Genomic DNA, 25,431 nt, shown 5'->3' with positions numbered 1-25,431 from the left:
TAAATAAGTTAAAGGCTTTAAAGTGATTAGAACGGTGTTCGTTAGATTTTTTTTTTTCTTGAGATGGAATCTTGCTGTTTCCCAGGCTGGAGTGCAGTGGCACCATCGCTGCTCACTGCAACCTCTGCCTCCCGGGTTCAAGTGATTCTCCTGTCTCAGCCTCCTGAGTAGCTGGGATTACAGGCACCTGCCACCATGCCCAGCTAAATTTTGTATTTTTATTGCAGATGGGGTCTCTACTAAAAGAGAGATCCCATGTTGGCCAGGTTGGTCTCAAACTTCTTACCTCAAGTGATCTGCCTGCCTTGGCCTCCCAAAGTGCTGGGATTATAGGCATGGGCCACCACACCCGACCTGTTTATTAGCTTAAACATAAAAAATTACAAAGTAATTGAAAAAGGAAGAAGGCTGGGCTCTGCGTAGGGAGTGGCACCAAAATAGTAGATTTTATCTAAATGTCAAACAGCAAAGTATCTGTTTTTTCCATTTGATCATTTGTTCCTTTGCCTAATGGCAGTGTGTACCAACAATGGAGTCTGAATGTCTATTTTCCCCAGGCTTTAGTTGGGAAGGGGAAGAGCCAGCCCTGAATCTTAGCACGCTGCCTGTGCTAGCTCCCGTGGATAAATGACAAGGTCGGGTATTCAGCGCTGGGCAAGGCAGTTTTGCTAGTGCATGTGGCAGGGTTCTGGTCGGCTGAGTCACCCTGCCTGAGGATTTCCACCTGTGTATCTGTGTGCAGATGCCTTGGAGAGAGTAAATAAAATGTGGGGTTGGGGTAAGGGGAAGCAGACAGAAAAAGACACTGGTAATAACACCAAGGTTTGCAGAGTTATTGATTGAAATCATCAAAGTACTGTATCTGAACCAACGGATGCTTACAATCCAGCTAGTAAGGAGATATCATTCCATTCTCTAGAGAAGGACATGAAGCCAGGTTGGGAATGAAGACATTTCCATGCTTTTTGTATAGTCCTGTTCACTCACTGAAACATAGGTCTGGGGCAGCGGTTCTCCCACCTGAGTGAGCATCAGAATCATCAGGAGAGAGCTGGGCCCCCTCCTGTAGTTTCTGATTCTCTGGTCTGGGTGTAATACAAGAGCGCAGGGTGGGAGCACTCTGCCATCACCTAGGGGAGCTGGCTTGTCAACAGTGACTCACTTCATGCACCAGGCACTGGCTAAATGCTTTCTAGGGGGTCATATGGTTTAATTTTTTTTTTTTTTTTGAGACGGGGTCTTGCTCTGTCACCCAGGCTGGAGCGCAGTGGCATGATCTCAGCTCACAGCAACCCCTGCCTCCCAAGTTCAAGAGATTCTCCTCCCTCAGCCTCCTGAGTAGCTAGGACTATAGGTGTGTGCCACCAAGCCCGGCTAACTTTTGTATTTTTAGTAGAGACGGGGTCTCACCATGTTGGCCAGGCTCTTCTTGAACTCCTGGCCTCAGGTGATCCTCCTGCCTCAGGCTCCCAAAGTGCTGGGATTACAGATGTGAGCCACCACACCCAGCTTATTCAGTCTGAAGACAGAATAAAACCCTGTCATTTGAAACAACGTGGATGAACCTGGATGACATTATGTTAAGTGAATGTGCCAGGCACAGAAAGACAAATACCACATGATCCCACTTACATGTGGAATAGAAAAATGTTGGACTCAGAAGCAGAGTGTAGAATGGTGGCTACCAGGGGATGGGTGGGGTTGGCAGGTTTCCATAGAAAGATGTAACATTTCAGTTTAGATCGCAGGAATAAGTTCAAGAGCCGTGTTGTGCAACATGATAAGCAAAATTAGAACATCAAGAGTGGATTTTAAATATTTTCACCACCAAAAATGGTAAGGATGTGAAATAATGCATACTAATTAGCTCAATTTAGCCATTTCACAGTGTATACATATTCCAGAACAGCATTTTGTACACAACAAACATGCACTTTTTTCAACTATATATATATAAACCAAATAACATGAATAGCCCTAAAAAACCAAACCAACACAAATCTTCAGTTGGAGTTACAAGCAGGTGGAAGACACGTGTTCGGTTAGCCCTCCTCCTTTTTAGAAGGTAAGAGAGGATGAAGAAGAGTCTGCATCTCACACCAGCTCCTCCCTTGACATCTTTCCATCTGGGACAGTGGGCTCTGGGTTCCTCATTAGCTACAGATCAAAGAACTAGTTCTAAAAATAGCAGGAGGAGTCCCCACAACTTAAGGTCAGTTATGTGCCCTGGAACCTCTGGTGACCTTGGGCTGGCCCCAACTTGACTGGCAGAAACCTGCTGCCTCTTTCCCTCCCTTTCCCTCAGGCCATTCATGCATAATCCTGCCTCCCAGACTTGGCTAGAACTCCTGGGTTCTGGCTTTGTGTCCCCTACCCCTTCTTAATGCTGAACATGAAGCCTCCAAGAAAAATAGGAGCGGGGTTGGGGGAGGCGGCGGGGAGAGCTGTGTATGCTCAGAGCCTCCTAGGAGGTAGGCAGTATTAGTGACTTTCCACCCAGCTGATCCCTCCTTCCAAGCCATTATCTACTCAGGAATTCAAACTGACTGCCCATGAACCAGAGTTGGCCGTCAGAAGCATTTTCTTTGGTCCTCAGGGTGGTTTTTATTTTAATTAATTAATTAATTAATTAATCGTTGAGACAGGATCTCGCTCTGTCAACCAGGCTGGAGTACGGTAGTGGAATCATGGCTTACCACAGCCTCAACCTGCCAGGCTGAAGTGATCCTCCCTCCTCATCATCCCCAGTAGCAGAGGTTACAGGCACATGCCACCACACCTGGCTAATTTTTGTTGCTGTTGTTTTTGTTTCTTCTTTTTTGTTTTTTCTAATTTATTAGACATGGGGATCTTCCTCTGTTGCCCAGTGGTCTGTAATTCCTGGGCTCAAGTGATCCTCCCACCTGGACTTCCCAAAGTGCTAGGATTACAGGTATGAGCCACTGCACCTGACTTTAGAATGGTTTTTATTTTTTAATTTTAATGTAATTTTTTGTTTTTGAGATGGAGTCTCTCTCTGTCTCCCAGGCTGGAGTGCAGCAGCACAATCTTGGCTCACTGCAACCTCTGCCTCCCAGGTTCTCCTGCCCCGGCCTCCTGAGTAACTGGGACTACAGGCATGCACCACTATGCCTGACTAATTTTTGTATTTTTGTAGAGTCAGGATTTCACCATGTTGGCCAGGCTGCTCTTGAATTCCTGACCTCAAGTTATCTGCCAGGCTCAGCCTCCCAAAGTGCTGGGATTACAGGCATGAGCTATGACGCTCAGGCACAGTAGTTTTTAAATTGAGATTATTTTACATTAAAATCTAGATTTCTGGCCCCACTTGAAAAAAACCACAAAACTCACATTCATTCTTGCATGGCAAGAACTGGTTGGAACTGAGTAAGCAGCTTCCCCATCTAGAAGGGACTTGTACTCTCCAGTTTTGTTACAGTCCCCATCAATCCTACCTGTCTGACACCAGGCCCACTCACTCATTCCATTTCTGTTTGGCCTTGCAGGTTGTTGAGTTTGTGACAGAGCTGTTTTTCTATGTTGCCCTCTCTAAGATGTTCCCAGTGTAAGCCACAGCCAGATATTCACACCTTTGAGTAATTGCTCCTAAGACTAGACTGATTGACTGGCTTCTAATGAACAGAATATGGCAGAAGCGATGGGATACCACTTCAAGAGTAGGTTATAAAAAGACTGTGGCTTCCATCTCTCTTGCTGTCTTCTGTTTCATTTGCCCTGGGGGGAAGCCATCTGCCATGTCCTGAGGCCAGCCCTGTGGAGAGAGCCATGTGACAATGGACCAAGCAAGGCCTGCCAAGTTAGTTTGTAAGTGGATTCCTCACCAGTCAAACCTTCAGATGAGACTATGACCCTAGCCAACAACTCCTTCCAAATCTCATAGTGACCTTGGGCTTGAGGCTCTCAGCTGACCTGCATCCAGATCTCTGACCCACAAAAACTGTGAGGTATGAATGTTTGCTGTTTGAAGTCACTAAGATTTGGGGTAATTAATTACACGGCAATAGCTAGGACAGCTTCAAATGATGCTGTAGAAATTGGTTTCTACATACCACCCTAACGATGTTTGAAAGACTGTTATGCTGGGAAGTCATCCTCCATCCAATTCACCTTGGACCAGTGGACATACCGGTGACAGCTATATGTACACATCTAAGTTTAGGGTTTAGAGTGACACCCAGAACATCACTGTGAGAACTTTACACCATGAAAAAGAGCCCCGGAATCCTCTACCAGTATTTAAGTCAATAAACATAGAACTAGCTTTCTCATAGTTCTTCAACCTCATTGAAGACATTTGATTTTTTAAGGCAAATTCCTTGATTGGGGATATCTGGGAACAAGAAAAGGAGAGGCATAGTAGAAGCGGCCAGGAATAAACCACTTCAGCAGTAAGAAACACTAAGACTTGGAAATAGATTAGAAAGGTGTGGGTGTTTTTTCTAATAAAAAGTGTTTAGTGTTATGAATTTTCATCTGATTGATGCTTTAAATATATATCATTGATTCTGATAGTTAGTGTTTTGAGTATCATTTTTTTCCTATAATTCTAGTTTGTATTTCTGCCTTTACTCCAGAGCTGCTTATTAGAAGATTTTAAAACTTCTAGATGAGAGGGCCTTTTTGTTTATTTGAGTTTGTCCTTTCATTGCCATGCTGGGACGTGATTTAATGGGTTTACCTATAGATTAGTTAATTGACTAGAGGAACGTGTCTGTGTTTGACTAATGTGCTATAAATGAAGAGATCAGACACAGTGACGTTATATACCTGCCTACAGATTTCCATCCGGTAAAAGGGGAGAACACCAAAGGTTACAGTTTCATTGCCCTGTAGGATGTTACCAGTTTTGATTTTAACTCAGCAAATTTATACTAAGTTGACTAGAAATACATCATTTGTCAAAGCATTTTTTGAACTAGCTTTACTACTTACTGGTTTCCTTATGAATGGGTAAGATAAAGCTTTGGCAAATGTTCATTCTATATTGTACAAGAGCCATATTTTAATTTCTTGAAAATTTTACATTGACACAATAGTCCTTCAAAACTACATTTTCCTTCTTGTTATCCTTCTAATTATGAAACTTAGAGCTACAAGGAAGTCTAGAGGAACACGTTATTGAGGAGAACCTGGGCAATCTGTTTCACTCCTGATTTTAAAAACCAAAGTCCTACCAGGATTTTGCCCATGGAACAACTGTTCTGATGTAACACATGCTGTCAGCATCAGAGATGAATGGCCACAGTGTATTGGAAAAACCATTTATAAAACCGTAAAATCCATTCCTTTTTGAAAACACGAAGAGGAATTTCTCTTCAATAAGCTCATAGCATTCCTAGAAAGTCAGGGGCTCTGACTTGAGTCCTGGAAATGTTTGGAGCGAATGGTGGGATGTGTATGTATCCAAAAATAGCCAACAGGCTGGGAACCCCAGCTCATGCCTGTTATCCCAGTGCTTTGGGAGGCTGAAGCAGGAAGATCACTTGAGTCCAAGAGTTCAAAACCAGACTGGGCAACAAAGGGAGACCCTGTCTCTATAAAAACTAAAATAAAAGTTGTCAGGCATGGTGGCACATACCTCTTGTCCTAGCTACTTGGGAGGCTGATGGAGGAAGATAGGTTGAGCCCACGAGTTCCAGGCTGCAGTGAGCTATGTTCACACCACTGCCCTCCATCCTGGGCAACAGAGTGAGATTCCAACTCAAAAAAAAAAAAAAGGCCAACAGCTCCTGTAGAGAGAGGCCACCATCCCTACGACCTCTCCAGAAGAAGTCTTCTGGGAGAGGGAGCTGGAAAAGAAGGAAGACGGTCATAGAAGGACCAGAGCAGGAGGTCACGTGGGGTCAGGAAGCCACAGGGCAACGTCAGGCCAGGTCCGACTTCCATCCCTGCTGTATCCTAAACTGGGCCTCAGTTTCCCCATCTGTAAAAGGAAGGGATTTAGACCTGCTAAACCTTTGCTGTCCAGTCTGGCAGCTGCTGGCCACATGTGGATACTGAGCACTTAAAAATGTAGCTTGTCTGGCAAGGTGCAGTGACTCACACCTGTAATTCCAGCACTTTGGGAGGCTGAGGCAGGAAGATCACTTGAGGTCAGGAGTTAAAGAGCAACCTGGCCAACATGGTAAAACCCCATCTCTACTAAAAATACAAATAAAGTTAGCTGGGCATGGTGGCAGTTCAGCTGTAATCCCAGCTACTCAGAAGGCTAAGGCCGGAGAATCACTTGAACCCAGGAGATGGAGGTTGCAGTGAGCAGAGATTGTGCCACTGCACTCCAGTCTGGGCGACAGAGAGAAACCCTGCCTCAAAAACGATGCTGACAGCAACCACAAGATGTAGCTGGTCTAAATCGAGATATGCTGAGTGTAAAATACACACAGGGTTTCAAAGACATGGAATAATGCACGTTTTCAAATAACATGTGGTACACAATAAATATATACCATTTTTGTCAATAAGAAAGTGGTACAAAAAGAATGTAAAATATCTGGTTAATACTTTTTTATATCTATTGTGTGCTGACATGATGATATTTTAGATATACTAGGTCAAATAAAATATATTATTAAAATTAATTCCATTTGTTTTGCTTTTCAAGTTTTAAATGTAGCTACTAGAAAATTTAAAATTACATCTGTGGCTTGTGTTGTTTTCTGTGGGACAGCACTGCCTCTCCAGGTGCAGAGTCTATGAAGAATTTATTTACGGAAAACAAAAGACACGTTCAGATACCGGTGTTAGGCATGCTTTGTAATACCATTATCAGTAAACTGTCGCTGTGCCAATCACTGTGACTAAATTTCTACTCACTCTGCTGTTTCCATTGCAAGGTGCTGAGAGACCTGTGGGCTGATACATTGTGGGGATGTGGACTCACTGGACAGTGGGCAGGTGACATCCTGTCTGCTCACAGTCCAGGGGATCTGCTGGGAGACCAAGGGGCAGCATTCATCTCTATGGTTTTTGAGCATCTAGAGACCCATGTAAGGATTCGCTTAATGAAATTACTGACTAGCAGGAGTTCGAGACCCACCAGGCCAACATGGTGAAACCCCATCTCTACTAAAAATACAAAAAATTAGCCAGGTATGGTGGTGCATGCCTGTAATCCCAGCTACTCAGGAGGCTCAGGCAGGAGAATTGCTTGAACCTGAGAGGTGGAGGTTGCAGTGAGCCAAGATCATGCCATTGCATCCCAGCCTGGTGATGGAATAAGACTTTGTCTCACTAAAAAAAAAAATTACTGACTAAAACGTGGTTTTTCAGTCTATCCTTTGTTTTTCATGCCCCTGCCATCTCTGTCCACGGTATTGTTATTGTGCACGCAGATGAATGAATTTCCACTTCTCTGAAAATAGAAAAATCTGAAAACACCATTGCTGGGAATTTCTGAGGCCTGAGATGTACAGTTGTACCAGTTCTGGGTGAATGAAAAGTTTTGCTTGGCAGACAGAATTTTTGAAAATTGAATGGTTTTTCAAAGGCCAAGGAGAGACCAATAGTTAAGGGAACTCAGAGGCAGCAAAGTGGATCATCACTCCTGGCTCGTCGATTTGGTACAGCCAGATTTCAGCAATGTGGCTTCTGCAAAGCTAGTTGCAGGTCTAGCCTTTGTGGTGCCAGAGAGCTCTTCTGTGATTCTCTAAAATATAATGACAGGTATTCTTTTTCGGAAACACCATCATGATGCTCCTTCTTATCCAACCTGTGAGACTTGACCAAAGAAGGCCTCTAAGTTGGGCCTCTCCTGCTGGGCTGGGCCCTTGAATGACACCAATTGGTTTGTGAACCCAGGTTCAGGGATCCTTCTGCAGCATGAGTAGTTTTGAGGCCCAGGAGGGTAGTATCCCTGTACGCTGAAGCACAGTTTCTTCTTGGTCTAGTAAGAGCAACTGTTACCCTGTCCCAGAGGCCAAGGAAGGTTAGAAGGTGGCCATTTAGAAAGGGGAGACTCTGCATACCTGAGGTTGGGGAGGGCAGGTTTGCTCAGGAAGCCCAATGGCATGCTGATAAGAAATTAGAACTGTCGGTCAGACAACTCACACTGGTTCTCTTCTGGCACCATTCATTGCCTAGTAGGACCCCTCTCAGGATCAGGGCCGTGATGACAAAATGAAAGAATAAATCCCTTAAGGCAGAGTTCGGAGTCATGAACTGAAGTTTATTTCCTGGCACTGCCTTGAGACCACAGCTAGGCCTTCACACGTCACATTTCTCCCACAGTTTGATCTTCAGACAAAACTAAAGGAAGATACCCTCTCAGCCCATGTGAGCTCTGTTGTCAGTGGATAAAGTGGGTGTACAGCCTGGAAGGGTGGTTGGGAGGCTGATGGTGGGGAGGGAAAAAGGAGCAAGGCTGAAGGCTGGGATTGGTGGGCTTGGACCCAGGAGAGACTCACAATGTTGCAGAGGCAGTACCGGAGGAGGAAGAGCTGGGGGAAAGTGGAAGCACAGCCTGAAAATCTTTGAACATCAAAGTGAAGGGCACAGACTTGGTCCTGTGTCCAGTAAGGAGCCAGGGTCTTCAGGCAGGTGACATGGATCAGTAGAAACACGTAAAGTGTTGCTGTGGGCAAATTATAGGCATCATTTATAATGCCCATAATGGAAGAATGAGAACCAAATGAAAGAATGAGACCCTAAGGAGGAAGGTGGATATAGGACAGGAAAGAAGGGAAAGGGCTTTGGAGACATGAGAAATATTTGGGCCAGGGGTGGTGGCTCACGCCTGTGATCCCAGGGCCTTCGGAGGCCGAGGCAAGAGAATTGCTTGAAGCTAGGAATTTGAGACCAGCCTGGGCAACACAGAGAACCCATTTCTATTTTTTTTAAAAAGGGAAGATGTTTAAAAATAAAAAAAAAATAAATTTTAAAGAGGAGGGTTTGCCAGCATTGGGAGCCTAGATGGTGGGAGGTGTGGGTTGTGCTTGGGGGAAGTCACGGGATTCAGGGAAAGTAGGGATCAAAGAAAACTTTTAGCATCTCTGCCCTTAATTCAAGACTATCGAGAGCTTTCCTAGCCTAGATGACATCTTTCTTCTGCAAACTCTTTCGTTCAATATACTTTTGAAATCTGAGAGCAATAGGTGTTCACGTTTATTACTTAGAAGCAGATAACTTTGGCTACCATGTCTAGGGTGTTACCCCTTGCCCCCACCATGTTTTTAGTGTTATTGTTTTTTGAGACGGAGTATTGCTCTGTTGCCCGGGCTGGAGTGCAGTGGCACCATCTCAGCTCACTGCAACCTCTACCTCCCAGGTTCAAGTGATTCTCCTGCCTCAGCCTCCTGAGTTGCTGGGATTATGGGCAGCCATCACCAAGCCTGGCTAATTTTTGTATTTTTGGCAGAGACAGAGTTTTGCCATGTTGGCCAGGCTGGTCTCAAACTCCTGACCTTAATGATCCGCTGGCCTCGGCCTCTCAATGTGCTAGGATTTACAGGTGTGAGGCTCAGCGCCTGGCCCCTCCATATGTTTTGTGGAGTGGGAAGATACTACTTTTCCTAGATGGTTGTGGAAAATTAACAATGGTGCTGTGAGCAACTGGAAAATGGGTTTATCTGCATAGGATGGGTGTGGCTGGAGCTTCTGGTATGCGATTCCACATGAACAGTAACCACAGGGCATCTCAGTGACCCCACAATGCTCAGTCAATCTGTGTGTTATCCACATACCTCATGTCTTCTGGCCTATCTGAGTCATGTCCATGAGCCAGGACAGATGGGAAGCCACAAATCAAGGCTTGCTACTAGTGGTTAGCAACTCCGGTTTAGAAACACAAACTGGATGGGGAGGATAATGACGAAAAAGAGGTCCAGTGATTGTCTTCCAATTATCTGTGCTTTACACAAAGTCACATGAGCACTAATGGCCCAGAGAGGGATACTACTCATGTGGAATTCAGCTGTGAGCCAAGAATGTGACCAAGAAAGCTCATGCTTTATGGAAGCACCTCTCCAGGTGCAGGCATCACTGGCGTCTGCTGAGAGGCACGTTGATTGTGGTCGCATCCGGAGTCGCTCCCAAACTTAGCTCCAGCCGTCTCCCTCAACGGTATCATGTCAACCTCAGCTCTCAAGTCAAAGGCTGCTCCCTCGGGAAAGGTTTCTCTGGAACCCCAGATTAGATTATATATTCTCAGAGCTCTTTTAATTTCTCCCATGAAGGATTTTTAAAAAATGATTCATAATTATGTGTCTGGTGCTGTGATTATTTGATTAATCTTTTTTTTTTTTTTTTTAGTGCAGTGGTGCCATCTCAGCTCACTGCAACCTCCACCTCCTGGGTTCAAGCGATTCTCCTGCCTCAACCTCCCAAAGAGCTGGGACTACAGGTGCGCACCACTATGCCCGGCTAATTTTTTTTTGAGACGGAGTTTCGCTCTTGTTACCCAGGCTGGAGTGCAATGGCGTGATCTCAGCTCACCGCAACCTCCGCCTCCTGGGTTCAGGCAATTCTCCTGCCTCAGCCTCCTGAGTAGCTGGGACTACAGGCACGCGCCACCGTGCCCAGCTAATTTTTTGTATTTTTAGTAGAGACGGGGTTTCACCATGTTGACCAGGATGGTCTTGATCTCTTGACCTTGTGATCCACCCGCCTCGGCTTCCCAAAGTGCTGGGATTACAGGTTTGAGCCACTGCGCCTGGCCGCCCGGCTAATTTTTATTATTATTTTTTGTATTTTGAATAGAGATGGGGTTTCACCATATTGGCCAGGCTGGTCTCAAACTCCTGACCTTGTGATCAGCCTGCCTTGACCTCCCAAACTGCTGGGATTACAAGTGTGAGCCACTGCGCCCGCCTGATTATATCTTTCTTTGCTACCAGACTGAAAGCTCCATGAGGTTAGGAGTGGCTTCTGCTTTTTCTCTCTCTGGCCAACTGCACAGCTTGGCTGCTCATGGGTGCTTAATGGGTGAGAATGGAAATAAAGCATGGTGAGTCAGAGCAGGGCTAGTGGGTCCCAGAAGGTGCCTACTGGGTGACCACCCATTTCAGCACTGAACTCTCCTCTAGCTTCTTACAAATAAACCTGCAAAGAGTCAGTACAGGATGTCCAAAGGGCAGTTCACTTCTCCCCATAGATAACTGCATGATGAATGCTGGTGACTAATTATGGAATAGTCACAGCAAAGAATAACTATGTCTAGAAGGAAGAGGAAGGAGGCTAGGGGCGGTGGCTCATGCCTGTAATCCCAGCACTTTGGCAGGCTGAGGCGGGTGGATCACGAGGTCAAGAGATCGAGACCATCCTGGTCAACATGGTGAAACCCCGTCTCTACTAAAAATACAAAAAATTAGCTGGGCATAGTGGCACGTGCCTGTAATCCCAGCTACTCAGGAGGCTGAGGCAGGAGAATTGCCTGAACCCAGGAGGCGGAGGTTGCGGTGAGCCGAGATCGCGCCATTGCACTCCAGCCTTGGTAACAAGAGTGAAACTCCATCTCAAAAAAGAAAGAAAGAAGGAAAGACGTATAAAGTAACTATATCATTTACATGGAGCATTTGACTTAAACCAATTAAACAATTTAAGCTCTGCCCCAAACACAAAGTTACAAATAAGTGAAATAGTGCAGGCATCTTTGCCAATATTTTCACGGGTATTTGACCCAGGAAAGCTTACATGGTAGTTCTCACCCTGGGTGGGGTCAGGCAGGCCTCTCACCTCTCACCTGATTGGCTCTTTCCTACAGCATAGCCCAGAAATCCAAGTCAATGACTTTATCTGCTGTCCCGCTGAAAACTCAAATGAAAACAAACATGATTTTCTCAGAACTGCAGGAAAAACTGGGTACAATGGACATGACAGTAGGTAGTACACTGGGCCCCACAGGGCACCTTTCTAAGAAGTGTTCAAAGGAAACTTTGACTGTATCCATTTTCTTCTTTCCCCCACTCCCCTACCCCGAGATGGAGTCTTGCTCTGTAGCCCAGGTTGGAGGGCAGTGGTGTGATCTTGGCTCACTACAACCTTTGCCTCCTAGGTTGAAACAATTCTCCTGCCTGAGCCTCTCAAGTAGCTGGAATTACTTGAGGGGGTCACACTCAGCTAAGTTTTGAATTTTTAGTAGAGACAGGGTTTTGCCATGCTGGCCAGGCTGGTTTCAAACTCTTGACCTCAAGTGATCCTCCTGTCTTGGCCTCCCAAAAGTGCTGGGATTACAGGGGTGAGCCACCGTGCCTGGCCTCCATTTTCTTCTTTTGCCTTGACTTTAAAATCTAACTACCATGTAAGATACAGGGCCACTGTCCTTCCTGACCATCATAAGGTGGTAAATATGGACTAGCCAATACTTAGCTTGATCTAGACAGTGCTTTGGGTTAAGGACAGGTTTCGAATCATCCTTTCTGCTGGGGGAAATAAATATCTCGGCTTCGGACTCAACCCAGGAACCTGCCGGATGACAGTTGGGCCACCTGGTGGGCTTAGCTCTTGATCTACAGGGGACTTGAGGAGTTCCTTGCTCTCATCTGCCTCCTGTGGGTGAAGGTTACACAGGTTTGATCAAAACTGAACAAATCATTTGCGAAGTGAGACTACTTATGTCCACAAAGCTTAACTATTAGGGTTGATCGTTGAGACCATCTGTGTCAACATAACTTAACTCTTTCTTCCAGGATCTTCTTGCCCAGAAAATTAAGGCTGTAAACCAATAAATGACTTCACTGTTTGCTGCAGGAAATGTCTACATGATAATTTGTCCTGGCAAACAATTTGCTCACCTGGGAAAACAGCTCACTTATCAAACAAGGCTTTATTTGTCAAGGTCCACTTCAATATCCTCGCCTTGCTGTACCCACCAATCCCAAGCTATTGTGGTACAGACATCACGGAAATCAAATCAGTTTCTCGAAAAATGCAGCTTGAAGGACTTGGGCCCAGATGCCCGAATCCTATAAACCTGCCTCTGAACCTCCCCTTGCTCAGACATGAATAGGACTGTGTCCTAGGGATGCTCTTCCTTATTTCTGTAAATCTCATGAACTTTGCTTTATCAACAGGTTCTTCTGATGGATTTTTTTGTAAAGTCAACAGTTGACACAGTAAGTTTTGTTCTCTTGGTAACAGGAAGCATGTCAGTAAGTGTTAATACAGCCAACCCACGAAGGCCGGTTAATTGTTAAACATAGTAATTGCTCAGCAATAAAACCGCCTCGTGTTCCTCCTCTGGGGACAAGACCTGATGTTGGAACACCTGTTCTGACAGATTTCAAGTGCATATTTTACTTCCACTTTTCTACCATTTTAAACGTAATTCTGTATTTTCAACATTTTCTGTACTGACGCTGCCTTCATTCGAGGGTGGATGAAAGGAAACAAAGTGAAAAGCCCCAAGGGGGGAACTGATTCCCAAGTGTCAACCAGAAACGACCACCAAGTCTCCATTAAAGACACAAACACAGAGTACGTCACACCCATTTAAAATCTCATCTCATTAAGCTAGCAAGGTAATTGAGTCTCATCAACGTCAATGTGAACACAGAAGACTTAGACAGTTGTCCTCATGCTTCCTCGTTATCATAAGAAGCCTTTGGGGATGTTTGATAAAACATACCAGAAAGTCATATTTCATCATTCTAAGGTGAGGCTGAGGAATCTGGTTTTGTTTTTGTTTTAGGAGAGAACACAGGACAACGTTATTTATTCACTGGGAAGCAAAGTCCAACGTCCGCCATAAAACTCTGCAGCTGAAAAACGGCAAGCGGAGCAGCTCTCAGATAAAGACAGCCTCCACCGTCTTGCACAGCGCAGCCCCTCTCGTGCCCAAGTCCTGTGCCTGCATGAAAGCACTAAATCACAGACCCCGCAACCTGCTGTACCCGCTGGTGACAGTCAGCAGCTGGGCTCCGGCAAGCTCCCTTAGCCGGTGCTGGCTCAGAGAGCAGACTTCCCTCAGCAGCTCCAAGGAGCGCTGCAGCTCCCAGGCTAGGGAGCAAGCCAACGATTCGAGACCCTAATCAAGGCTTCCTTTTACCTTAAAGAAACTTCCTCGCTTGTCCAGACTGCGGGCGCCCATGGTCCAAGCTGACATTTCCCCCAGTGAGGCTCCACTGCACGCCGGGGACTCCTGAAGGTAGAGACATTTTTAATGGTTAGTCCAGCCTGTAGGAAATTCCTTTCTAAGCCACAGAACACTCACAACAACGGTCCTGCCAAGATCTTTTTCCATCAACAACACAGTGCCATTTATTTCCCACCAAGCCCTTACATCTCCCTTCAGCCCAGTTTCCTGCCCCCACCAGTGCAGTTCCTAGACTGCCCCACCTCGCCAGCCCACCTCCCAACTCTGCTGCGGACAGAGAAGGTCCTTGGGACTTCAGGAAGCATAATGATCATTTTATGTGTTTGATCTCACGCTGAAATGTGAGCGGAACCAATATGAGATGTCCCCATCATCTGCTCTGAAAGCTTATGATTGAATGTGGCTAATCACAGAAAGACAGCTGAAGAAGGAGGTTCTGTATGTCCCAGGAAACCATGCTGGAAGGGGGTGAGGTCATCCTTAGCTCTGCTGGCCTCTCCCCCAGGCAAGGTCAACAGAAGGGCACTGGGAAGAAATCGCTCTATTTTTTTCTTTAGAAATCAGAAATATTTGGATAAAATCCTGTCACTGTTTACAGGGATAAGTTCACAGAGGAGGACAACGTGTAAACAGCTTCATGATCATCTAAAAAAGGAGTTGAGCGTAGAGGAAACTGAGAGGCAGGATAACAACACAGTTCTGAATTCTAACTGTGGCTTTTGGAGCTTGGAATTTCCCCTGCTCAGGGCATCAGATCCCAATAATTCTTCCCTTCGGGACACAAAGCCTTCAACATTCAGTTCTAAGTTAAACACAGACACACCTCTGCCAGCTGACTCGTCCCAGGCCTTCATGCATTGAGGGGAGCCTGAGAGAGCACCCCAAACCCTTCCTTACCCAATGACTGTCCTGGGGGCAAGTATAAAACCACCCTGTCTTTCCTCATTCATCCCTTCTCACCATAACATGCACAGGATGTAGCTCATGCCAACCGTGACCGACACAGAGGAAGGTCAGTGAAGGAAAGAGTGAGACTGTCTCTTGCACCACCAAGAAATATTCAAAGTGGTTCAGCTGCAGGGCTGGGGAGGCACCGAAGCTAAGGCAGCTGCTGCTGCAGGTTCACTCAGGCTGTTTCATTATCACTGAGTGGCGGAGAGCCAGCAACACAAACAGGACATTGAGGGCGACGTTTAGGGATGTTTCATCAAGTGGAAAAGCATGAATCCATAGCTGAGAAGTGCATACAAGTGAGTGAGCAAGGATCTTTGCAGAGAGATTTTTTTCGGATCCACGATTTGCCCCCCTGCTTGCATTCACAGTGAGTTGTGATGACCTGCGCACGGAATCCAATCTAGAAAAAAATAATGATACATCGCATCCCTCCCCTCCTTCCAGAAACGTCTCTTTGTGTCATTGCTCCGCAGTGTGGCCACTTTAAAGGTTTGATGGTGTCTTCCCTGTGTTTCTTTCCACTTGTGATCCTGCTGGGATGAAGGCCAATGTCCCAGAAACCTCCTGAGAAGGGAGTGTGTGATTCTGCTGACACCAGAAGTTCAGGTTCTGGGGTTCATCACTCATTAGCAAAGTCCACAGGTTGGAACAACTCCAGAAAGAAATCACAGTGCTCAGAACTAGGAGCGGAATGGGAGCCACACTTTCACCTTGGGGAGCAAACCACGGCCCTTTTAGACCCAGAAGCACACAAATAAAAAAGCATACCCTGCTTTAAACCATGCCTAATGTCTGGAATTCTTTTTATTTCAGATGTTTTTTCAGCAGTGGATTTGATGTCGCTTGGCAGTTCAGGAATTGCTAAACGAGAGCCAAGACTTCATTCCTCATCCAGACCTAAGTTTCTTTGTTCTGTTCTGAAGTTTTCCATATACAAACTTTTTCTGATGAGCCAGGGCAGGCAGGGAATTTTGCCTACAGCACTGGAGCAGTTTGGGTTCCAGAAGTGTACTAATTGATTCCTTTAATTAGCTGCCTGAAAACTGCATGTGCACACTTTAACTCCAGCAGTCCTCAAATCACCATCGAATTTGGATTCTGCTCAGGGCAGGAAGATCCATCATATTTAAAAGATGCCGGAGGCATCTCTCCTTCATGAGCTGCTCTGAGAGAGATGGGAGCAGGTGACAAGAACACACCACCAGGTGCAGCAGCAGGTACGTCCCATGGGATTAAATGCTGGGGACCATCCAATAGTTCCAGCAGACAGTACATAGCTTACTGTTATTTTTAAAAATAAAGTTCTTGGCCAGAAAAATAAAGTTCTTGGTACGTGCAGTGGCTCATGACCAGCACTTTGGGAGGCCAAGGCAGGAGAATCACTTAAACCCAGGAGTTTAAGGCTGGTCTAGGCAACATAGCAAGACATTGTCTCTACAAAAAAATTAAAACAAAAAAATTAGATGGGCGTGGTGGTGTGCTCCTGTAGTCCCAGCTACTCAGGAGGGAGGATCACTTGAGCCCAGGAGGTCGAGGCTACAGTGAGCCATGATTACTCCACTGCGCTCCAGCCTGGGTGACAGAGTAAAACTCTGTTTCAAAAAAATTAAAAATAAAAATTCTTAAGGTTCCCAAAGAAGTTCTGTTTTAATATTTTTCTGTATAGCTATAGTTTCCTTCCCCAAACAATAACCTCAGATACCTTGATTCAATGCTGACAGCAATTTAATATGATTTAAAACAGTAACTTCTTTTCATCTGCGGTTCCCCACACCTCCCCGCAGATGTCACCCCAGCAGCTTCACCCTAAAACCACCCCAGTTACAGGCTGGACTAAGAAACAAAAAGGGTACCGTGCTTTGAGAGGCTGTGAAGTTCTTCCAGACTTGTACCGGTTGGAAGCGTGCTCTCTTCCTGGCTTCCCTGAAGGGTAAAGTGGATTTTTGAAAAAAATGAGCCCAGCGCATCCAGTAGATCTTTCCAGAGACACTAGCTAAAAGCTAGCAAAAAAGAAGAAAAAAAAGAAGAAGAAGAAGGCAGTCCTCATGGGACTAAGGACACTGCAAACATTTGGGGCTGCCAAGCCCTTTCAATAACACCACTGAAAGAATGTAAACGGAGCTGGTCGCCTTGGTCGGCGCTAATGGACAAAGGCAGGAAGTGACTATTCTTCATTCTCCCAGAGACACCAGCCTCTGTCATTTTATAGTAACCTAATGGTGGCTTTCCGTGTGGCCCCAAGAGTGACTGCCGAGGTAAAGCAGTCTGTCCTAAAAAGCTGAAAGAACTGCTGTGTCCCCTGGCTGGGCTCCAGGCTGCGCTGGCTGCCTGCTATGCAACACCAATGGAGGCTGGCTGGCCAACCCATTCTCCCGACAGCCATTGAGGCCAGAAGCCGAGGCTGCCACCTGGACCCTGGCTGTGGGCTGGCCGACTGGGGTTGAAACACACAGTGCCCGATTTCTAGTTCACTGATCAATGGAACTGGGTTGAGTCATTGGCATTTTTCCAGCTTTTGCTGTGCCGGGCCACAAGCCAGATCTTGGCAAGACAGAGAGCTTGAGAAGCAGTAAGGGCAGGCCTGCTCCCCTCCTCCCTTCCCTCCTCATCTTCCCCTGACCAGCTTTTCTCTTCCTTCCCCTCCCTTCCCATCCCCCACTCCATTCCTCTCCTCTTAATTTCTTTAGCCTAACATAACCTTCCTATTTTATTTCTTCATTGACCAGCAAAAACTGTATATATTTGTGGTATATAACATGATGTTTTGAAATATACAGGTGCACATATTGCAGAATGGCTAAGTCAATAATTAACATAATGCTTTTTATTTGTCCTCTGGCACTTAAAATCTCCTCTCTTTGAAAATTTTCTTTTCTTTTCTTTCTTTCTTTCTTTTTTTTTTTTTTTTTGAGACGGGGTCTTACTCTGTTATGCAGACTGCAATGCAGTGGCACGATCTCAGCTCACTGCAGCTTCTACCTCCAGGGTTCAAGTGATTCTCCTGCCTCAGCCTCCCAAGTAGCTAAGTACAGATGTGCACCAGCATGCCTGGCTAATTTTTGTATTTTTTTGGTAGATATGGGGTTTTACCATGTTGGCCAGGCTGGTCTTGGGCTCCTAACCTTAAGGGATCCACCTGCCTCAGCCTCCCAAAGTGCTGGGATTACAGACATGAGCCACTGTGCCCGGCTGCAATTTTTAAATATTTAATACATTGGTATTAACTAGTCACCACGTCGCCCAATACAGCTCTTGAACTGATTTCTCCTTCCTAACTGAAAGTCTGTATCCTTTGACCAACATCCGTCCAATCTCTTCTCCCCCTGCCCCCACTCCGGCTTCCTATTATTTTATTTACTTTAGGTCGCAAGTACAAACCCACGAGAGAAGCAGCAGAAACAATTTTATTAGATTCCACTACTCTCAAGTCTGACTTAAAGGACACTTAGCGTACTCGAGTCCTGCAGTCTCACCTCCACGCTGCGTGACGTTGGCTACAGAAGCTTTACTAATCACTGCCCTCTGTTTTTCTTTTTAGCCGCTGAATGAGGCGAGGCAGCTCGGACTTCAGTCTCAGTAAACAAGACCTCGTTATTGTAATTATTTTACAGCTAAATTGACTGAAATAGGAAAAAGTGACTCACCCTAGGGGACCTGTGAGGTCAAGTCCGAATATGAGAAACGCATCTCACTTCTTTGCCTGGTTCCTTAACCAGCTCCCAGGGAGACGGGCCATCTCTCCTTCCCATGCTTTTCGCTTTTTGTAAGAGCGGTAGAAGGAAGTGGAGGTGGCTCTGTGTCTGGGTGCGGGGAAAGTCTCTGAATATTTCCGTAATTATCTTTGTATTACCCAATATTTCACACGTTGGACAGAAAAATGTTATTCCAAGGTCAGACTTGACAATTTGAACTGTGTGAATTAAAAGAACTTTTTAAAGTGTCCTGGATCACTGTTCGATATGGGTTTCCCCTCATTCAACAATTGTTTTTTTAAAAAAAATTTAAGTTTTAAGGTCATGAAAACTTTTCATTGAAAAGAGAAGCTAATTTGTGGGAAAGAAAAAAGTCATATGCAAAGAACTGTATTCCCAGCCCCCTTACTTAACAACAAGTGTTTTAATATTAGTTTTAATTATTGTTTCGGAGGCAGGTCTCATACTGCTGCCCAGGCTGGAGTGCACTGCCTCAGTCATGGCTCACTGCACCTCGACCTCCTGGGCTCAAGTGGTTCTCCACCTCAGCCTCCAGAATAGCTGAGACTACCAATGTGTGCCACCACGTTCAAAGAATCTATTTATTTTAGTTTGTGGAGACCAGGTCTCCCTCCGTGTGTCGTGCCCAGGCTGGTCTCAAACTCCTGGCCTCAAGCCATCCTCCCACCTTGGCTTCCCAAAGTGCTGGGATTACAGGCATAAACCACCAGGCCCAGTCTTAATCCCATTTAAAAACTGTGGTTGGTCAGAAACTCTAAAAAGCTGTCTTTATGGGGGGCGATTTGCATCTGTAGAGAAAAATCTACATTAATGCAGCCAGGCTTCCTCTGAGGTCCTCTCTTGTCCAATGTAGGAAAGATGAACTGAGAAGCTGGCACTTTCAAAGGTCTGAAAGAACCATTTCCCACCTATTCTCTCTGAGAGCTGCTACGTGGGAGGTTACCTCTGCCTGGTGAGACCATCTTTGCTAATCAGGCCTCCTCTTCTCCCCCTCCCATCACCTGTTTTGCCACCATCCAAACCCCCATTCTTTCTGTAACCTCAAGATGGCATACAAGCTTCTGAGCCCCATGGCAGGGTGGGGGTGAGCACTCTGTGGTGCTCCTCTGGGCGTGTTAATAAAGGTATGTGCCGTTTCTCCTCTTAACCTGCCTTTTGTCAGTCGGTCTTTCATCCAACCTTCAGAGAGTGAAGGAGAAGTTTCTCCTTGGCTCCTACCAAGCCGTATGACAGCTCAATTTATGGGGAACAGATAGCTTGAGTGAATAGATATGAGAGGACATTGGGCCACAGGGTGGGTGTTGCAGGAGTAGGGGAAGAACGTGCAATGAAGAGTCTTGAGCAGTTTGGGTAGATTTATATTCCATTCCTTCAAATACGTTTTGATCAGGATAGCATTCGAAGAATGAAGGAGACCATGAGTTCTCAGAGGCAGGTAGAACTTTGAGATACTTCCTATCATCCAGTCAGATTTTTTGGGGGGGAGGGTGGAGTTCTGCTGTTGTTGCCCAGGCTGGAGTGTAATGGCACGATCTCGCCTCAGCGCAACCTCCACCTCCTGGGTTCAAGTGATTCTCCTGCCTCAGCCTCCTGAATAGCTGGGATTACAGGCATGCACCATCACACCTGGCTAATTTTGTACTTTCAGTAGAGATGGGGTTTCGCCATGTTGGTCAGGCTGGTCTGGAACTCCTGACCTTGTCATCCGCCTGCTTAACTCTCCCAGAGTGTTGGAATTACAGGTGTGAGCCACCGCGCCCGGCTCCAATCAGGTGTTTATTCAAAAATCTTAGAATCGACTAAAGCCAACACTGATAAAGAAAAAGCTCAGCAAACCAGAACAACAGTCCTTGCAGCTGTCACTTTTGATGGGATTTCTTAGATGAATACAGTACAGGGAGACCTGTGGACCACCTGAGGGAAGAGGCTTCAATGTAGGGATGAGGAGGATGGACAAAAGCCACATTTTGATCTCTTCTGTCACCCTGTCAAGGTGAGTGGAGGTTTTGCTGTTTCCCCCTCTCTCTCTTTTTAAGTTGCTGACTTGAATGAAATGCAATTAATTCTGTTTTTCTGATCATGGGACAGTTATAGACTTGTAAACATATTTTTACGTTATTTTAATCTGGTCTTTGTAACCTCAAAGGATATTTTAACTTCATGTTTAATAAACACAGATATTTAAATTAGAATGATACCAGTATTGATGATTTTCATGGAGAAGATACTTTGCAGAGCAAACTCCAGAAAACCATCTTAACTCACTGGTTCCTTTTCTTAAATGGTCCAGTTGCTTAAAACTTTCTTGGGTTCTATTTTAATTTTGCATCTTTCTTCTTTTCTAATATAAGAATTTAAAGCTATTGAGAATTCTGTGTTTTGTTTTAAAAACTTTATAGTTTTCGCTTTTTTTTCTTTTTGAGATGGAGTTTTGCTCTTGTTGCCCAGGCTGGAGTGCATGGTGTGGTCTTGGCTGACTGCCAGTTTTAGCTTTTATGCATAGATCTGTGATCCATCTCAGATTAATTTTTGTTTACGATATGAAGGTTGAGAGTCTGTTTTTGCATATAGTTATTTGGTTAATTTTAATTATTATTATTTTTTTTTGAGATGGAGTCTAGCTCTGTCTCCTAGGCTGGAGCGCAGTGGCGTGATCTTGACTCACTGCAAACTCCATCTCCCGAGTTCAAGTGATTCTCCTGCCTCAGCCTCCTGAGTAGCTGGGATTGCAGGCACCCGCCACAATGCCCAGCTAATTTTTGTATTTTTAGTAGAGACAGGGTTTCACTGTGTTGGCCTGGCTGGTCTCAAACTTCTGACCTCGTGATCCACCCACCTTGGCCTCCCAAAGTGCTGGGATTACAGGTGTGAGCCACTGCGCCTAGCCATACATTTTCAATAAATGGTAAGTATTTTTACTACCAAACTGGGATTATAGGCTTGAGCTATTGCACCCGGCCCGTTTCATTTTACTTTTATAGAAAATAGTTTGTAGGGTCAAGGCTGCATTGATCATGCGACTACACTCCCGCTTGGTGACACAGTGAGACCCTGTCTCAAAAAAAAAAAGAATGACTTCCTCTAAAGCATAAGAAGATATGAAGAAGCATGCTTAGCTTTAAGAATGGCCAGATCACATAAAATGCCAGCAACACACATACTATGCTGTTGACCCACAAAACACGTTGGAAAAATCTTTTTTTTTTTTTGAGACAGAGTCTCGCTCTGTTGCCCAGGCTGGAGTGCAGTAACATGATCTCGGCTCACTCCAATCTTTACCTCCTGGGTTCAAGCAATTCTCTTGCTGCCTCAGCCACCTGAGTAGCTGGGATCACAGGTATGCACCATCATGCCCAGCTAATTTTTGTAATTTTAGTAGAGACAGGGTTTCGCCATGTTGTTCAGGCTGGTCTTGAACTCCTGGCCTCAAGTGATCTGCCTGCCTTGGCCTCCCAAAGTGCTGGGATGGCATGAGCCACCACTCCTGGCCTGGAAAAAAATATATATTTTTTTCCACACCACTTTAAAATATCAAAAAAAGTAAGAGTTTAGGTTGTCCATGTGTTCACTCTGTGGTTGGATTTTTCTTACAGACTTCTATGATCTGAAGCTCTTTCCTCTCTCTGTAGCATACGAACCTACTTTGCTCTCTACAAGTACCTAGCCAATCATGTTTCTCAGCTCTTTCAGTTTTGCACAAATTGAAATTCTAGAGAAATCTCCAGGTGTTTGTCCAAGCCATCACATCAGCATTGAAGATCACACAATGAAGAAAGGCCACTGCAAATGGACCACACTGTGTGTTTGTGCACGCCCTTGCATCCGTGTGTTATAGGATTAGAGCCTTAAAATTCTCATGCTTTCTCTTAGGAAGTGAGTTGGAGAACAGATGGGCCTCCTCTGAAGAATGTCTTCCTTGTAAGCCCACAGATTCCGTGTGGACAGTCAGCGGAAGCACGCTAACATCAAAATAACAACCCACCGCGACAGCTTCTATACATAGCAAATGCTCTAATAACCTGTCTTAATACTTAACATCATAGCATAACCAGAAATTAGCAAGGGAAATGCATACAGAAAGAAACAGTTCTCCAAAATAACTTAGTATTTTGTGCTATGAAAGAGTCATGAAAATCCACATAATGCTCTCAGAGATATGGGTTGCTATCACCAAAAAGGTGGTCTTGGTGGCAGCAATTGTGCCTCAGAAGTTCAGGCATGTTTAAAAGTCAGTCTTGGCTGACCAATGGCATTCATGTTTTTTGTTAGGCATGATAAGGACATAGGATATTTCACAAATCCAGTTTCCTATTAATCAGTTTTGCACTATTTGCAACCACCAAATAATTTCTGCTAAGCTCTGCAGGTTCTCTGAAGCTTAGAGTTTCCCTCTCAATGGTCTACCTCACCCCATCCTCTTGTTCAGATGTCTGACTCCTTCCTATGGCCATGGAGCCAGACAGGGCAAGTGTGGTTAGCATCCAGCCCAAGGTACAGGGGAGAAAGCAGGATTATCTCTTATTCATTGAGACTATTTGAGGGTGGATACAAACTCATGTCTGAGAGACACTGGTTTGGATCATAATGATAGCCAAACAGTCATATTATGGTAAACAGAGCAAAGCAAGGAGGTCATGTGGACCCATGGATGGATGGCCTCGGTGGATGGAGAACAGAGCAGAGCACGGAGGTCATGTAGACCCATGGATGGATGGCCTCAGTGGATGGAAAACAGAGTGAAGCATGGAGGTCACCTGGACCCACGGATAGATGAATGGATGGATGGCCTCAGGAGACAGTGGAGATGGCATCATTTCCCGTGTCTGGCTTTTCATGCCACCCATGGGGATGCTGGTTGGACACTGATCTTTTCAGGGACTGAGGCAAGAGGACAGGTGGAAGTTCACTTATACTTTATGTCTGAATATTAAAAAATTATAAATCAAGACAACAAACTGTTAACTAAAATACGTCTATTCTCCTACCATGACAAATGTGCCTTTACAAGGACTTGGGAAACCTGGTTTCAATGTAAAACTCTCAGACTCCTCAGTGTTTTGTCCTGAACATGGGGACATGTGGTGACCCTGTACCTGTCTCATGATTTGCTACCCCTCTTCTCCCTCCAATAGCTCTGTGGATACCCCATTTTTCATGTCCAAGTGCTCTGCCTCCTTGGACTTTCCAGCCTACGGATGCTATTCCAGGAGCAGAGTCAGCCCATGGGCCCAGGCGCATGGGAGACAGCCTGCCAGGCAGTGGAAATAGGCTTGGGCCATGAGGGCAGAGATTCCAGAGCTCTGGGCATCTGGTGCACAGGCAAGGCAGGGAGGGGATGTGGGCCCAAGACCGGCACAACCTGTTTGCTCTCCTTCCGTGGGGAGGGGTGAGGTTAGCATAGGACAAAGTGCACATCTCAGGGGTTAGGGCACATCTGGGTGGCAGGTAGATTCATCTTGGGGCTCACAACAGAATGGACACAGCTTCTGCTACTATTTTTTTTTTTTTTTTGAGACAGAGTCTCACTGTCGTCCATACTGGAATGCACTGGCGTAATCATGGCTCACTGCAGCCTTGACCTCCCAGGCTTAAGTGATCCTCCCACTCAGCCTCGCGAGTAGCTGGGACTACAGGTGTGCGTCACCACACTTGGATAATTTTTTGACTTTTTTGTAGAGACAGGGTCTCACCATGTTGTCCAGTCCAGTCTTGAACTCCTGGGCTCGTGATCCTCCCACCTCAGCCTCCCAAAGTGCCGAGATTACAGGCATGAACCACCACATCCAGCCCCACCACTGCTTTTAGTCCTCTCCCACCCTCCATCCAGTCCTGGTTTGCGGAAGTATAAGATTTGGTCCCGTGTGGGCCTGCTTACATCCTTGTGGCACTTGCAGAAAGCAGATGGGCTTAGGTTCAACAGCGCTGTGGCAACCTAATTTCTCTCTAGCTCTGAACTCCAGCAAAGAGGTCAGGCTGTCTCCTGAGAAGCATCCTGGCTCTTGTGCTCCTTCCCCTGCCTTATGGCTCTTTCACCGGAAGAGTCTAAAACACTATAACCCTGCACTATGGACTCACCATCTTAGACTCCTGAGATCTTGCTCTCAATCCTAAACCAGCTGCCTTTCCCCTACAAACATCCGTGTCTTGGGAGTCAAAACATATCCAGTAAGCATTGAGAAATACTTCTGCCTTGTATCTGAGACATGCGCACTTTCTCTGGGGCTGGGGTAATGCTATGACCCCTCTACAGTTAGAGTCCATTGACCCTGAGTTACTGCAGATAATAGGAAAACAGATTACATGCCCAGAAGCTGTTATCTGCTGAAACAAGGGGTCCCTCTCTGGGCGGCTGTAACAGCATCTCCAGCAAGGGACAAGGTTAGAAGACCTTTATCTTTATCTTCCTGAAGACCTTATCTTTTTACTCTCCTCCAGAAGGCTGTAAGTGCTTTTGCTGAAATCAGCAAAGCAAGCTGGGCCAAACTGACTTCTTCACAGTCCTCACTGGCCTAACCCAGAGGGGTGGGTCTGGTTATAATACAATGAATGCCCCAGTATACTTGACTTGGTATAAGGTGTTTTTTTTTTTTTTTTAGACAGAGTCACACTTTGTCGTCCAGGCTGGAGTGCAGTGGCACGATCTTGGCTCAATGCAACCTCCCCGCCCACTCCCCCACCCCCCCCGGGTTCAAGTGATTCTCCTGCCTCAGCCTCCTG

General features: G+C 45.7%; 1 protein-coding gene and 2 long non-coding RNA genes across 8 annotated transcripts in view; 2 read left to right on the top strand and 1 right to left on the bottom strand.

Annotated features, from left to right (window-relative positions):
- LOC108591655 (uncharacterized) overlaps positions 1-15,214 on the top strand; it is a 49,302-nt gene extending 34,088 nt beyond the window's left edge. Inside the window, exon 3 of the long non-coding RNA XR_001911452.5 lies at positions 13,643-15,214. This is a non-coding gene — a long non-coding RNA (uncharacterized LOC108591655). The remainder of the gene's footprint in view (positions 1-13,642) is intronic.
- Positions 1-25,431, bottom strand: part of RIN2 (Ras and Rab interactor 2) — a 252,358-nt gene that overhangs the window by 104,442 nt on the left and 122,485 nt on the right. For 2 of the 6 annotated variants that reach the window (XM_002747482.8, XM_078371483.1), the window contains exons 1-2: positions 16,855-17,437; positions 14,000-14,092 (exon numbers count right to left, since the gene is read on the bottom strand). In XM_002747482.8, coding sequence (XP_002747528.2) covers positions 14,000-14,092; positions 16,855-16,968 — 207 coding nt within the window. In that variant the 5' untranslated portion in view covers positions 16,969-17,437. Of the gene's footprint in view, positions 1-13,999; positions 14,093-14,302; positions 14,449-16,854; positions 17,438-25,431 lie in introns of those variants that run through there. The other 4 variants (XM_078371481.1, XM_078371482.1, XM_078371480.1 and 1 more) reach the window with 2 other exon arrangements.
- LOC144582461 (uncharacterized) lies at positions 16,055-19,859 on the top strand. Its single transcript, XR_013535136.1, has 2 exons — positions 16,055-16,218; positions 18,540-19,859. It is a non-coding gene; the product is annotated as an uncharacterized LOC144582461 (long non-coding RNA).

The sequence above is a fragment of the Callithrix jacchus genome, chromosome 5 (assembly GCF_049354715.1).
Source record: "Callithrix jacchus isolate 240 chromosome 5, calJac240_pri, whole genome shotgun sequence".
NCBI classification, from domain to species: Eukaryota; Metazoa; Chordata; class Mammalia; order Primates; family Cebidae; genus Callithrix; species Callithrix jacchus.
Note: the sequence above shows the minus strand (reverse complement) of the source record. Positions and strands in the feature narration are given on the sequence as shown.